Genomic DNA, 15,307 nt, shown 5'->3' with positions numbered 1-15,307 from the left:
GGATTAGTGAGGGATTTCTGGAGTGCAAGATCGAGACGGGTAGGGTGCCCGTGGTGCAGCATTAAAGTCAGGAAGGCAGCACCAACAGTTTGGGTGGATGGGGAAGGGGCAGTGAGATCCCGTTGCTCTGGGCAGTGGATGGGGTGTTAGGGTGACGGGTGGGAACACAAGGCTAATGATGGAAAAGCTGAAACAGAGAACCACGAGAAGGATTGGTGGTAAGCTTGGAGGATAGAGGAAAGTCGGTAGATCTATGACAGATGGACGTTGAGAGGAAGCAGAACCATTTACAGGGCCAAAGCAACAGCATTCAGGGCTGAGCCAGACTGTCTGCTTCCTTGTTGTATGAGTCTGCGGGACCGAGTGGAGCTGACCGGACACCACCTCAGAGAACCCCCTGCAGCCACAGTGACAGAGTCAGAGAAATTAGTAGAAACTTCTTTAGCCAGCAAATCAACTTCAACGTCAACCTTACACTCAACGTCAGTAAGGCCAAAGAATTGATTGTGGACTTCAGAAGGGGCAAGACATGAGCTCAAACTCCTTATCGAGAATCAGAAGTGGAAAGGGTGAGCAGTTTCAAGCTTAAGAGGGTCAATATCTCTGAGGATTTATCCTGGGTCCAACATATCGATGCAGTTACAAAGAAGAAATGACAGCGACTATGTTTGAGGAAATCTGGGATGTCACCAAAGACACTCACAAATTTCTACAGATGTACCGTGGAGAGCTTTCTGACCGGCCACATCACTGTCGGGCAAGGGGCAGGGGGCAAGTGTGGGTGGGGCTACTGCACATGATCGAAACAAGCTGCAGAGAGTTGTGAACTCAGTCAGCTCCCCCAAGACATCTTCAAGGAGTGATGCCTCAATAAGGTGCCGTCCATCACCCAGCACCCAGGGCATGCCCTCTTCTCATTGCTACCGTCAGGAAGGAGGTACAGGAGCCTGAAGGCACATGCGCAGTGATTCAGGAACAGCTTCCTCCCCTCTGCCATCTGATTTCTGAGTGGACTTTGAACCCATAAACACTACCTCACTACTTTTTTATTTTCCTCCCTTTTTGCGCTACTAATTTAACTTTTTTAATATCCTGTCATTTACAGTTTATTATGTTTTGCAATTTACTGCTGCCACATAACAAATTTCACGACATATGCCAGTGATATTAGATCTGATTCTGATCAAGAAAACATGCTGCTGGGGCCAGTTTGGTGCTGGGAAAGGTAATGGGGACCAAAGGGAGAGGAAGCACCCAGCACCCAGGACATGCCCTTTTCTCACTGTCACCATCAGGTAGGAGGTACAGAAGCCTGAAGGCACACAATCAGCAATTCAGAAACAGCTTTTTGCCCTCCGCCATCTGATTCCTAAATGGACATTAAATTTTTGGACACTACCTCACATTGTTTTTTAAATATACATACAGTATTTCTGTTTTTGCACGTTTAAAAAAATCTATTCAATACACGTAATTGGTTTACTTGTTCATTTATTATTATTTTAATTCTATTTATTTATTTTTCTCTCTGCTAGATTATGTATTGCATTGAACTGCTGCTGCTAAGTTAACAAATTTCACATCACTTGCCGGTGATAATAAACCTGTTTCTGATTCTGAGGTGTGTAGAGTGGGAGGGTGAGAGGACAGGGAACCTAAACGATACATTTAAAGCTGCATTAGGACACCACTGGATGGAACAGCCCGTGTTCAAATTTGCACCTACTGTGTGACTGATTCAAACTAAAAGCAGCAGGAGTGAGCGTGAAGAGTTCAGAGACTCTATTCCAGAAAACAACAGAAACGTTAGCTCTGGCCCTGCTGAACCACAAACACCTGAGGGGATCAGAAATGGCCAGGTTTCAGATTTGTGTGCCCCAGCTCCAGCCCTGCAGTGAATCACTCTGCCTGAGACACAGTGGTGATTTTTGGCCCTGCACTACACATGGCTAAGGTCTGGCCTTGGGCCCTAGAATCTCCTCCCTAGATCTTGCTGCCCTCCCCCTTACACAGGGTTGTTTCTATTCTGCCAGTTTGGGTGCATGCGGTATCCAACAAGGGGTAGCATCTCTGGTGAAGGGGCTTGTAATGTCCATTCTGGGGCAGCCCACCCACCTTCGGTCCCCAGCGGTCACTCAGCTCTCTCCCGTGCCTCCGAGTACCTGTTTGCATGTGACAGCAGCCATGCCACTTCAACAGGTGGGATAAACCCGGTCATGCCTGTCCGAGCAAGCAAAATCAGCTCTGGTGGACTGGGAAGATGGGATCTACAAAAGTTAGGAAGGTGGAAGCACAATGCTGCACGGAGAGCGAAGGGCTTGACGGTCATTCACTGCAACCAATGAAAACCCCAGCTTGTGATGCCTGTTCACACTGCTGGACCTGGACTTCCGATGCACTCCTCGACAACAGATCCCACACAAGTCGGACATGATGGACAACCATTACCATTCTACCAAACACACTGCGGGTTTGAATGGGCTCAGAGCCTTGCATGTGTGGCTTTGATCATAAAGACAGGTCAAGAACTTCCCTTCAGCAATCACTGGCGGGTTTGCAGTTTTTGGCTAAAGCCTTGGATATGGTCAACGTGAATTCTGTGGTTCCTTTTCTACAAATTGGACCAGAAAAGAAAGCTCACAACCCAGCAACTCTTCCAGTGTGCCCATGTGTTTCATCTGTCCCTTGCCTGAAGGAACAAGCAGTCAGTTGCAGAATTCAGCGGGTCAGGACGCTGGGTGAGGGGACAGGAGGGTGAAGGGGGAGCTCTAACAACATTGGGAGAGGGTATCGATGGAAAGTCTCAACACAAATGCTGCTCATTCTGTTGAGTTCCAACAGCAGACTGTCCACGTTTCCGGTTCCAGCATCTGCACTTGTGTCTCCATCACTGACATGATGATTGATCTTCAGTGACTTTGGTCGAAGGCCACTGGAGACTTCGCTTAGTTACGGAACACACGCCGGTTAACCTCAGACTGAACAGCTTGAAACACCTCAGCTGTTTAAGCCCACCTACGACCTCAGCGCGGCGCAGTCTGCAGCTCCCAGCAGGGCCATGCAGACACAATCTAGAAGCGGGTCATCTACCTGGACTGCAGCGTCATCTGCATGGGTGGGCACGTAGCACAGCTGCCTGACAAGATATAGCACCCCTGCCACAGTCTGTGAGGGCTTGAATTGTTCTCTCTCTGAACACACAGGCTTCCCCAGACATCCCTCTAACATTCCAAAACGATGCCGGCTGGCAGGGTCACTGGTTGCGAAGAAGGAAGCCCACTGTGGGTGGGCTGATGTGAGGGAAGCATTTACAGTGGGGAGAAGTAATGCAGCTTCTGGGAGAACCTGCAGACTCGGTGCATAACCACATGTTCCTACGTCAGAGGGAAGTGTGAAGCACACGGCCAAGTTCAACAGGCTGATTGGCTCCAAGAGAGTAAAGCCTTTGTCCAAGTGTGCAGGAGCCCTCGTTCTGCAACCCTGTGGTCAAGAGGTGAGGGAGCAATGGTCAACGATCACACAGCAGGCGTGCCTCCCAACAGACATTACAGCGGAGGGATCTGGGCAGCTCACTCCTCTTTACCTACCTCATTGTTGAAAGTAACCAAAGCAACTCTCGTCCTGGGTGACGTTTCAAGCAGATAGTCGAGTGACTGGTTCACTGCCTCTTGGACAGCCTGCAACAGAGCACAGCACCACCCCAGGCCAACTGAGATATGTTTAAAGTTCAAAGTACATTTATTTTTAAAGCACTATACATTTCATTCATTTTCTTGTGGGCAATCACAGTAAATGCCAAAAAAACATCAAAGACCTGAGCAGGTTGATTATCAGAAACACTGCTTTACATGGATGTTGGCAGGCAAACTACCTCAACAGTACAGCTGACCCAGCTCCTTTTGTCATTAGTACTTCACCCTTCACACCCTGATCGGTTGCTACCAAAATGACTAGGTAATAAATTCTGCCTATGAGAAAGGACAGGGACTTCTTTTGAAGAGATTTCTCCCTGAGGCACCAGATCAGTGCGGAGGGTATGGGCCAGTGGTAACCATGGTAACCACTTACAGGTCGAGCTGGCATAAGGTCAAGGCTCCGTACGTCCTGACCACGGCCTGGGCTAATTCCCGCACTTCTGCTCAAGGCATTCCACGACGGCTAGGCTCTCACTGCGGGGACAACCACTTGTTCACAAAAAAAAGTAGAAACTTCAATATTATTTTGGTAAATTAAATAAAACACAAAAAGACTGACGACGTTGGGATTTGTTCCACACATTTAACTTCCCTCTAGCTTTACAAGTTCCTTTAGAAGTTTTTTTTCCCACAATTGGAAAGCTGTTTCCCGACTCTTACATTCAATTATCTGCAAATATTCTCCCACCCTGAACATTTATTTTCCCACCCAGACACCCACTGCCCCAGGAGGCAGGTGTCAGACCATTGAAAAGGTACGAGGTAGCATTCAGCCATCAGTCCCTCCCCACACTTGGTGAGATCATGGCTGACCTTGAACTGTAGTTCCAGCTCCTTGAACAAACCCAAATACATCAACCCACTTAGTCCTACAACCCTGTTAAACTCAGTCTCCAGCTTCTCACGGACGGAGAACCCTTGGCTGAAGAGTGAGTGAGCTTTTCACGCAGACTGCAGACACTTCGGCATCCAGCAATGCTGCTAATTGCCTCAGACCAGCCAATGACCAACTATCAGAGCACAGTCAAAGCACCGGCTCCCGGATATCCCATCAATAGATGCGTTGGGCAGGACAAGAAGGGTCAGCATGGGCAGAGTGGGCTGAAGGGCCTGTTTCAGTGCTGTATGATACTGTGACTGAGGACAAGGGCAGCAGTGTGGCCCACATTTCTGGCTGGTAGCTCCGTACCTGTAACCTGGATATGTAGAGGGATTTGCTGCTGCTCTTTCCAGTCGTCTGCTGCGAAAGAAAAAGTTAGGATCATTGAAACTTTCCTTGAGGCAGAATTAAAACCCTCCCAGAACAAAGTAAGGCACAGAATAATTCAGATCGAGTGTACGTCGCAACACATCTCCACAGGTGGTAGCTGGGATGGGGGTAGTACCGACAGGGTTGGCCTTGATGTGCAGTCAGTCCTGCTGGTGACGTTCTGGAGTAGGAGTATGGACCTCATTGCACTCTCCTGCAGGGAGAGTTCGGGAAAGCCCTCATCCACAGGGTTCCACGGGGGCTATCTCCACCAGGAGAGTGGCCTCCATCCTGGAATGACGAGTGTGGCGGTCACACATCTGTACAAAGCCCTTGCCAACAGCTTACTGGCTACAAATGCAAAGCCTTAACTAGGTGGCACAAACCCTGGTTAAAGATCAGAACGACAGGCTCATGAGGCAAATCGGCCCAGTGTGTCGGTCTGAACTTTCCAAAGGAATCGGCTAGGTACTTGATGGAAAATAATTTGCAGGGATGTGGTAAAAGAGCATGGGAGTGAGCTCATTGTAGAGAGGGTCAGCTCAAACAAGTGGCCTCTATTAAGTATTAACATTCAGTGCCTGTTTTCACCGCTCGACCTATAGCTTGGCGCTAAAACAAGGATCTTCCTCACATTCCACTAGCCCACCACATCAAAGGTTTCCCCAGCATTTAAAACAGTCTTCACATAATCTCCCTCTAAGTCAGGGGTCCCCAACCTTTTATTAATCTACGGACCAATACCATTTAGCAACTCTAAACCCTCTCAATCTTGTGCAGCGAAACCTCTTCCCAACCTCCGTTCTAGGCATAACCCTGTAGCTGAACTCTTAGATCGCCATAGGACTGGAGGGATGGAATTGCAAGGAGACACTGGATCAGCTGGGGTTGTTTTCCCTGGAGTGAAGAATGCTGAGGGGCGACTTTATGGAGGTTTACAAAATCATGAAGGGCAAAGATAAGATGAACAGGCACAGCGTTTTTCCCCAGGGTTTAAGGTGAAAGGGGAGAGATTTATAGGGGACCCAAGAACTTATTCCACACAGAGGGTGACGGAGGTATGGGATGAGCTGCCAGAGGAAATGGTGGCGAGAGGTACAATCACAACAGTTCAAAGACATTTAGGCAGGTTCATGGGTAGAGAAGGTCCCAGAAGGATATGGGACAAACACAAGACACATGGAATTAGGCAACTTGGGCTGCATGGATGAGTTGGGCTGAACATGCTGCGTTACCCTCCGAATGCATGACCCACACGCGGTTTGTCAATAACCTGCGGCACCGGGAGGAGGAGAGGCCTCCCTTCGTCACAGTCCCCTTACCTCGAACGTCACACTCATACTGCCAGAGATGTCCACACAGAAAACAACCACCGGGTCATCGACAGCCGTGGAGATCACTGGGTTTGGGATGTGAATGTACAGCTGGTCATCGCTGCACGTGTCTTTGCTACACCGATAATCCATGACGTTACTATGGTTGCAAAATTCACATTTCCATATCTAAGGGCAAATGGAAGACTCCATGTTAGCTGATACCGAAGGTATGTGACTTCCAAAATGCCTGGGACAAATAAAGCAAGGTTAGCCATTTAAACCCTAGAAGCAACAGTATGGGCACTTTGGTCCTCTATGCTAGGCGTAAACAATCACCCCTAATTCTCCTGCCCCATGGCCTTTCCAGTCTATAACTCCAGCTAACACGGTATTTTGCCCAGACGTAACCTGGGCTAAAGATCTGATGTTACGGCATAGAAAGGCAGCCTGTTGACCCATCAAGTCTCAGCTTCCTCTTTGTATGGCAATTTCTCTGTCTCACTCCTTCTCTCTTACTCTGCAAATTTGAAAAGGATTTCCCATGTCCGTAATTCCATTTTAGCTCCCGAACTCCCATCAGCTCCTTACTACCATACTTCCCATTGACTTCCAGCTGCCACCTGCTTTCTCACTCTGAGCTCTGTTACCACCCCTCATTGTACACACAACTGTGGTCTACAGCTGGTGAAATTTTACCCTCGATCCACTTCATCAACCTCAATTTGCTTTTAATGGGGGGAAGGGGACGTGGCATGGTAGCAGACTGGTTAACACGTTGCTTCAAAGCACTGGCGACCGGGGTTCAATTCCCGCTGCTTTTTATAAGGAGTTTGTCTCGGCCCGAAACGTCGACAGCGCTTCTCCCTATAGACGCTGCCAGGCCTGCTGTGTTCCTCAAGCATTTTGTGTGTGTTGTTCGAATTTCCAGCATCTGCAGATTTTCTTGTGTTTGCATTGAAAATATGGAATTGTCCTGAACTTTTCTTTGATCTTTAGCATACAAAATGTTGTGTAGTGTTGGGTTAAGCACACCTCTTGCTCCAAAAGGCCCTCTCTCTGTTTCTTTGCAGTGGTGTCAAATTCCACACAATCACTTCTTATCCTTTTTAATTTCCCGGCATCATAGTCCCTGTTGCATTCAAGTGTTCGCCCTGACTGTGCTGCCTCTTTGCTTTACAACCTCCCCATCTGCTTTCATCTCATCAGTTCCCAGTCCTCAGGTTGTCAGATCGGTTTTAATAACTCTTCTTCATACTTATTTATCCTAGGCCCACAGATACTCTGGTTTTAATTGTTTGATGTGCTCAAGGCTTAGGACATTGAATATAGAAAAGGAACAGACCCTTCAGTTCATAATATTGCGTCAAACTAATTAAGATTCAGGTTGGAGAGGCAACACCTTATATTCCATCTGGGTAGCTTCCAACCTGATGGCATGAATGTCAATTTCTCGAACTTATGACCCTTCACCATTCCCTTTTCCCTCTCTCACCTCATCTCCTTATCTGCTCATCACCCCCTCTGATTCTTCCCCTTTGTTTCCTTCCATGGTCTTCTCCCCTCTCCCATCAGATTCCCCCTCCTCCAGCTCTTCATCTTTTTCACCAATCAACTTCCCATCTCGTTACTTCCCCCTTCCAGTTTCACCCACCTCCTACTACCTTGTACTTTTTCCTCACCTCCGTCCCCTTCTTCCTCTGATTTCTCATTTCTCCCCCCCAGTCCTGATGAAGAGTCTCGGCTCAAAACGTCGACAGTTTATTCCTTTTCATAGATGCCCCCTGACCTGCTGAATTCCTCCAGCATTTTGGGTGTGTTGCTTTGGATTTCTAGCATCTACAGATTTTCTCATGTATGTAAAATACAGTGAATTCCTGTTAATTGGGCCATCGATTAACTGGGGCAGCTGCTTATTTGGGACAACCCTTACAGAAATTCACTGGCATTCCCTTTGTTTACTTGGGACACTATACCTCTTAACTGGAGCAGAGGACTGTTGCCAAACAGGTTCTAAACGGTGTCACTCACACGCACTTGCGTAGCCCTTAGATGCTACATCGAGCTTAGAGTGGACAGTTTTTAAATAGAGTCAGCTGCATGAGTTTGCGTTCAAGAAAACTGTTTTTTTGTCACCAATAGTTGGTGAGAAATTAGCAGTAAGATAATTCAGATTCTTTTGCTCGCTGCAGCTTCAAGCATTCAGGCTTGGGGATGCCAAAACAGGCCGTGAGAGGAAAAGAAACAATTTCACTACTTCAACAAGTTAGGAACTACGAAGAATTTGAAGGTATCGACAATTATCTTGAATGCTACAATGAAAATGAAGATCTGGAAGATGTAATCCTTGTACTAAGGCAGTCCACTATCAACACTTGGTGGCTGTGTTGACTTTGTTCATTGTACACTAGATGAATTCCTCTATTGATAACTATTAGGAGCTAATAAATAGTTTTATAGTAGTCTAGAAAACTCTTGGTATGTTCTAATTTTTTCTGTATTTCATTAAAATACATAATTTGTTACTTGGTTTGTCTTTTTTTATACATTTTAAAATTATTTCCATGAAACCAGCTAATTGGGTCAAAAGTGTACTGGTCCTGATGTGTCCCAATTAATCAGAATCTACTGTAGTAGTTAAATGCCTAATTCCTTATGCCTATGCAAAATCCATATTCCTCCATTCTCAGCACATACATATGTCTATCTAAGAGCCTCTTAAACAACTCTACCATATATACCTCCACAAAACATCCCTGGAAAGTGCATTCCAGGCACCTACTACCCTATGTAAAAAAACCTGCCCCAAACATTTCCTTAAATTTATCTCTCTCAACTGAAAAACTTGTTTTTAGGAAATTATACATTTTGATCCTGGGTAAAAGAAGCAGCTTTTGCCTCTGTTTACATGTCTCATAATCTTATAAAAGTCTATCAGTTGTCCTTTCACGGCCAACACGCCAAAGAAAACAACTCAGTTTTCTCTGGAGTCTGGAAGCCGGGGCGCACACACCATCCCTCATTGAGGGGTCAGTGGTGAAAAAGCTGAGCAGCTTCAAACACTTGGGTGTCAAGCATCTCAGAGGATCAGTCCTGGGCCCAGTACCTCAATGAAATCACGAAGACGGCCTGCCAATGATTATACTTCATTTGGAGTTTGAGGAAATTTGGTATGTCACCAAAGATTCCAGCAAAATTCTACTGAAACACTGTGGAAGGCATTCTGACTAGTTGCATCTCAGCCTGGTATAGGAGGTCCGATGAAAAGGGTTGCAAAAGGCTGCAGAGAATCGTAGATCCAACCATGCTTCAGTATGGGCGCAACCCTCCCGACCATTGGGGACATCTCAAAGAAGCAACATCACTGTCACTGTGGCCAGAGCTGGCATGTGAAGCCAGCATTGTCAGCATTCACCGACACTGTGCTGGGCCTAGCTATATCCTCTGCCTCCCCCCACCATCAATCCCACAGGGGTGCTGCTGCCTCATGGCTCCAGAAACCCAGGCACGACCTGGTCCTCAGAGGCTGTCTGTGAGGAGTTTGCACGTTCTCCTGAGGATGGCCACTTCGGTTTCCTCCAATGTCCCACGGACACGCGGGCTGGTGGGTTAATGGTCCGTTGTGCGTTACCCCGAGTACGTGTGTGTGTGTGTGTGTGTGTGTGTGTGTGTGTGTGTGTGTGGTGGGGGTCGGGGATGCAGTGTGGAGATATGGGGTGCTGATGGGTGCGTGAGAGGGTTAGTTCACCAGAAACACGTGGGGAGTGGGCTGACAGCTGCATGTTGGGCATGCCAATGAGAGACTACTCACCGTGGCATGGTGCTCCTGTAGGCTGCTGCAAGAGGACGTGGCTGCCGAGCAGTTCTGGCAGTAGGCTGGAGATCCCTGCTGTCCCTTCACTGCAGACCAAGGCACCAGATTAGAACATGACTGAGGTGTGACAACTCATGTCCACACTCAACCTCCGTCACCTTTACACAGGGTAAAGGTAGATCTATGGCCTGCCTCAATATAACCCCATACCCTCAGTGTCCCCTCAACCCCCCCAAGACCGTCCCCTTAACCCCCCCACACACCGTCCCCTCAAACCCCCAAAACACTGTCCCCTCAAACTCTCCCCCACACACTGTCCCCTCAAACCCCCCACAGAATATTCCCTCAACCCCCTAACACGTCCCCTCAAACCCCCCACACAATGTTCCCTCAAACACCCCTCCAATGTCCCCTCAACCCACCAAAACACTGTCCCCTCAAACTCTCCCCCACATACTGTCCCCTCAACCCCCCCACACAATGTTCCCTCAAACCCCTAACATGTCCCCTCAAACACCCCTCCAATGTCCCCTCAACCCACCAAAACACTGTCCCCTCAAACTCTCCCCCACGTACTGTCCCCTCAACCCCCCACACAATGTTCCCTCAAACCCCCCACACAATGTTCTCTCAAACCCCCACACAACGTTCCCTTAACCCCCCCACACACCATCCTCTCAAACCTCCCAACATACCATCCTCTCAACCCCCCACACAATGTTCCCTCAAATCCCCCACACATCATCCCCTCAAACACCCCCTCCCACAATGTCCCCTCAAGCCACCCCCCACATACCCTCTGCTTAAACGCCGCAGCGCCTGTGGAGCTGTGGAATCAGTAAAGCTTACCATCCTTGATGTCGACCAGTTTTCCCAAATTCACCAGCACCACGTTGGTATTCTCTGTTAACTCCTGGGCTTTGGGAGTCGGAACTGTTGTGGAAAGCACAAGGGAAAGTTAGATCACTGCCTCCAGGCAAAGGAATCCTGGAGAACAAATAAATCATTTAGCATTTGATCTGACTGGGAGCTCCCAGCTCTTAAATGAAGCAGCAGAGAGTTTGTGGCTCACAAGATTGCTACGCAGGTGGTATTGAATAAACATGAAGATAGTTGGTGATATTGGAGGTGAGGAAGTGAAGGGGACCAGTGGTGTATGGGTGGGAGATTGAGTTCAAATATGCAGCCGATAGGTAAACTAAACACAGGATACATCGAAACCCAAGGCAGCTTTTGTGGAGATAGTAACCGAGTCACTGTTCCAATGACCAGAAGAGACTTTTAACAATGTTCCTCCCTCTGCGGATGCTGACCGACCTGCTGAGGGTTTCAACAGTTTGTTTCTCCTTCTTATTTCCAACAGTTGTAACCTTTGCTTGTCATTTACTGCAGGGAATGGATAGAGGGCAGAAGCTCAAAGCACTGTGTAATGCATTGATCTGTATGAATAGTGTGCAAGAGTTCTTCACACATACCTCGGTACACTTGACAATAATAAGCTAGCTCCAAAGTTGCTCAAAAGCTTGTGCTGAGATCACCACCCACTCTGATAAGAGTGATGGAACATCATCTGTGATAACGTTGTTAACTAGTGAAGTCTGGAAGGGCAGAGGCGAGAGGACACATCCCAGTCCTTACTGGCGAGTCAGCAATGGAAAGGGTGAGCAGCTTCAAGTTCCTGGGTGTAAGGATCTCTCCTGAGCCTAGCATGTCAATGCAGTCATGAAGTAGGCAGGTTAGTGGCTATTTCATCAGGAGCTTGAGGACATTTGGGATGTCACCAAAGACTCGCAGATTTCTACAGAGATACCATAGATAGCATTCCAACTGGTTGCTTCTTTGCCAATATGGTGGCTCCAATGCACAGGATTGCAAGAGCTGGCAGAGGGTTATAGACAGTCTCCTCAACCATGGGCACAACCCACCCCACTGCCAATGACATTTTCAAGAGACAGTGTGTCAAGAAGGTAGCATCCATCATTACGGACTCTCACCGTCCACAGCATGCCCTCTTCTCATTACTACCATTAGGCACAGGAGCCTGAAGACGCACACTCAACATTTTAGAAACAGCTTCTTCCCCTCCACCATTAGGTTTCTGGACAGACCGCGAACACCGCCTCATTATTCCTTTCCTTGCGCACCACGTATTTGTTTTAAACTTTATGATTGTTGTATGTCCTGCTGCCAGAAAGCAAGCCGCTTCACGCCGTACAAGAGAGTGATAATAAACCTGATGCTGATAGCAGCAGAATTTACGGGCGTTGGCAGGTGAAGTGGGCAGACGCACAATGCTGAAAGCTAACACGGTGAGAGGGAGGGTCAGGAGAGGCCGTACTGATCCAGAGAAGCTGGAAGTCCGAGAGCTCAGGGCAAGGTGGATTTCAGTTAGATTAGCTCCAGAGGTCCTGGACTTTCTAAAACACTGAAGTATGGAAATAATGCTAAACATTACTAGGTAACACACACAAAATACTGGAGGAACTCAGCAGGCCAGGCAGCACAGTTGATGTTTTGGGCCGAGACCCATCACCAAATGTCTAGTTAAGCACCAGGTCAGGCATTGGAAACACTGCTGCCATCCCAGGGGCATTGACCATCATTGGCCCCAAGGCCATCATTGGTTTGCTGGGCTCCACACTTCAGGAAGGGCACTGCCATCCTGGAGAGGGTGCAGAGGGAGTTAACCGGAGTGCCTTGGCTTTGGCGACGTCTGTCCTGGCAAGGCAATGAGCTGTGGTTCAGGGGAGGTGGCCCGAAGTGAGAGTAGGTGTGGCAGGTAAGGGGGTGGGGAAATTGTGTTTCCAGTGACAGAGAACGGAGCAAAAGACAGAGTGGAAGAGCAGGATTTTCCTTTCATGGTACAGATTGTAGTCTGCAGCAAGTGACTGCAAGGAGTGGCAGAAGTGGGTTGGAGGGAGCTTTCCAAGGACAATTGGGTGAATGCTCAGAGAGAAGGGAAGGTGAGAGGGCAGTTCATGGGCTGGAAGAGCCTTAATGTCAGTGAGAGGGTGCAGGGGGTGCAGGGAACTATCCTGTTCCACACGGGAGTGTAAAGTTCTCCCTCTCCCTCCTCCCCAACCTCTCTGCTGTCCATCTCACAGCTGGCGAGTGCGGATAGGTCCAGTTTAATGTGGTGTGCCGCGGTCCACACAGACACGATGGGCTGAAGGGCCTCTTCCAGAGCCGCACATACAAAACGCCGGAGGAACCCAGCAAATCAGGCAGCATCTCTGGAGGGGTTGTTCCAGGCTGAGGCCCTTCATCAGGTCTGGAAAGGAAGGGAAAATAAGTCAGAATAAAAGGGTGGGGGGGGGGGGAGAAGAATGAGCTGGCAAGTGGTAGGCGAGACCAGAGGAGGGGGAAGGTTGGTGGAGGGCCAAACTGTCCTGTGCTCGGAGGGCCCATGGACTGGTAAAGGTGAGGTTGTCTTGCTCCAGGGTTCGCGGAGCCAGTCTGAGTACCGGGAGCTGTCCCGATTGCTACAATGCCCAGTGCCTGGAACCAAGCGGCCATTTCCAAGAGCAGGGGTCGTGGTCTCTACTTCTAGGAGGATAGGTCTGGGACCAAGGCAACGTAGTTTCCTCACTGACCACCCAAAGTCCCGCTGAAGGGTCTTGGCCCGAAACGTCGACTATGGTCTTTTTCACAGACGCTGGCTGGCCTGCTGAGGTCCACCCAAGGTGCCTGAACACCAGTGCATGAAGGAACGTTGAGCGAACAAGCAGCCATACTCCACCCTGACTCACGTCTATCCGGCAGAGGGGGCACGGACGCTGGGGGCCTGGTTCCTGGGGCGGTCCACGGGCTCGGCTCCAGCACCTGCAGGTATTCGGCCGCCTTCTTCATGTTGGGAGGCCTGGGCGGGAGGGGTGGCGGTACATCTGGAACACAGTGAGGAAGGGAGTCAGTCTCGCCCGCGCAGGACACTAACACAACTGCCACATCAACTCCCAGCCCACATACCCCTCTCCACCCATCCCCCAGCTCACAACCCCACACCTCTCCCCCTCCACACCACTCCCCTCCAAGTGCCCCTCACCTCCCCCAACCCCCAGTCCCAAACCCCTCCATGTTCACTCCTCCCACCCCTAGGGTGAGCTGTTCTGGGAAGAGGCCCTGGTCTCAGGCCCCCGACTCTGGGTGCCAGACTGCGAGGAGGGGGTGGATAGTGTGGGCATTGAAACTCATCCCTCAGCCAGTGAGGAGGCCAGGGTGCCTGACCCGGTGTGAGTTCCTGAGCACAGAAATCTTGGGAATGGAGATGGAGTGGGATTCTGGGAGGAAGGAGAAGGGGATTATGTCCTGATCACATTTACTCTGTTGAGCTTCAAAATTACAATCAACCAATTGACGCTGAGTAAATGGGTCCCTTCTGAAATACAAGAGGAACAGCAATTGTTAAATGATTATAATGAGGGAGGGATGCTGACCGTGGCTACAGAGAGCGAGCTGCGCTCTGAGGAAAAGCTGGACCCTCCCCACTGTACTGAGCGAGACGCTTCATGGGAAAATGTTTTTCTGAGGAAGTTCACACTGAATTTCTGAATTCAGGGTCACAGGCTGTTCGGCCCGCTGAGTCCGTGCTGTTTGTCCATCACCCATTTACACTAAGCCACCCGAGCCCACTTTACTCCTGTCGACCCCCTCACCTAGTGGGGAGATCTGGTGGAGTGGTAATCACCACCGGATCAGTAATCCAGAATCCCATTTATACGCTGGGGACATGAGTTCGAATCCCACCAGGGCAGATGGTGAGTTTAAATTCAATTTAAAAAATCTCAATTTTCAATTGTCATAGAAATCCATCTGGTTCCTAATCCTAATCCTCCATATCCTTTTCCTTGGTAAATACTGAAGCAAAGTACTCATTAAGTGCCTCACTCACATTCTCTGCTTCCAAGCAACTGTTAGTCCCTTTATCCTTGAGAGGCCCCATCCTCTCCCAAATAATCCTTTAACTCTTGATGTGTGTACAACATGTCTTGGGGATTTACTTCAATTCAATTTCCCAAAGGCTTTTCATGGCCCCTCCTGGCTTTCTGATTTCCTCCTTTAGTTCTTCTCTGGCTTCTTTAAACGCCTCGCGTGTTTCGCTTGGTCCTGACTTCTAAAACTTTTACATGCGTTTTGATGTGCAGGCGTTGGGGCCTTGTGGTGTCGTTGTCCAAGTCGCTGGAGTTGTAGTAAACATGCGGTCAAACTGGAGAGACTGCTGGGAAAGTTTATGAGGATT

At 48.9% G+C, this 15,307-nt stretch overlaps 1 protein-coding gene across 1 annotated transcript in view; it reads right to left on the bottom strand.

Annotated features, from left to right (window-relative positions):
• Positions 1-13,976, bottom strand: part of LOC132383103 (circularly permutated Ras protein 1-like) — a 41,429-nt gene extending 27,453 nt beyond the window's left edge. Inside the window, exons 1-6 of the mRNA XM_059953899.1 lie at positions 13,821-13,976; positions 10,921-11,004; positions 10,069-10,157; positions 6,267-6,446; positions 4,885-4,935; positions 3,588-3,677 (exon numbers count right to left, since the gene is read on the bottom strand). Of these exons, the coding sequence (XP_059809882.1) occupies positions 3,588-3,677; positions 4,885-4,935; positions 6,267-6,446; positions 10,069-10,157; positions 10,921-11,004; positions 13,821-13,920 (594 nt within the window). The 5' untranslated portion in view covers positions 13,921-13,976. The remainder of the gene's footprint in view (positions 1-3,587; positions 3,678-4,884; positions 4,936-6,266; positions 6,447-10,068; positions 10,158-10,920; positions 11,005-13,820) is intronic.
• Between the last annotated feature and the right edge of the window lie 1,331 nt (positions 13,977-15,307).

The sequence above is a fragment of the Hypanus sabinus genome, chromosome 29 (assembly GCF_030144855.1).
Source record: "Hypanus sabinus isolate sHypSab1 chromosome 29, sHypSab1.hap1, whole genome shotgun sequence".
Lineage (NCBI taxonomy): Eukaryota > Metazoa > Chordata > Chondrichthyes > Myliobatiformes > Dasyatidae > Hypanus > Hypanus sabinus.
The sequence above is the reverse complement of the archived record's forward strand: the minus strand, read 5'-3'. Positions and strand labels throughout refer to the sequence as shown.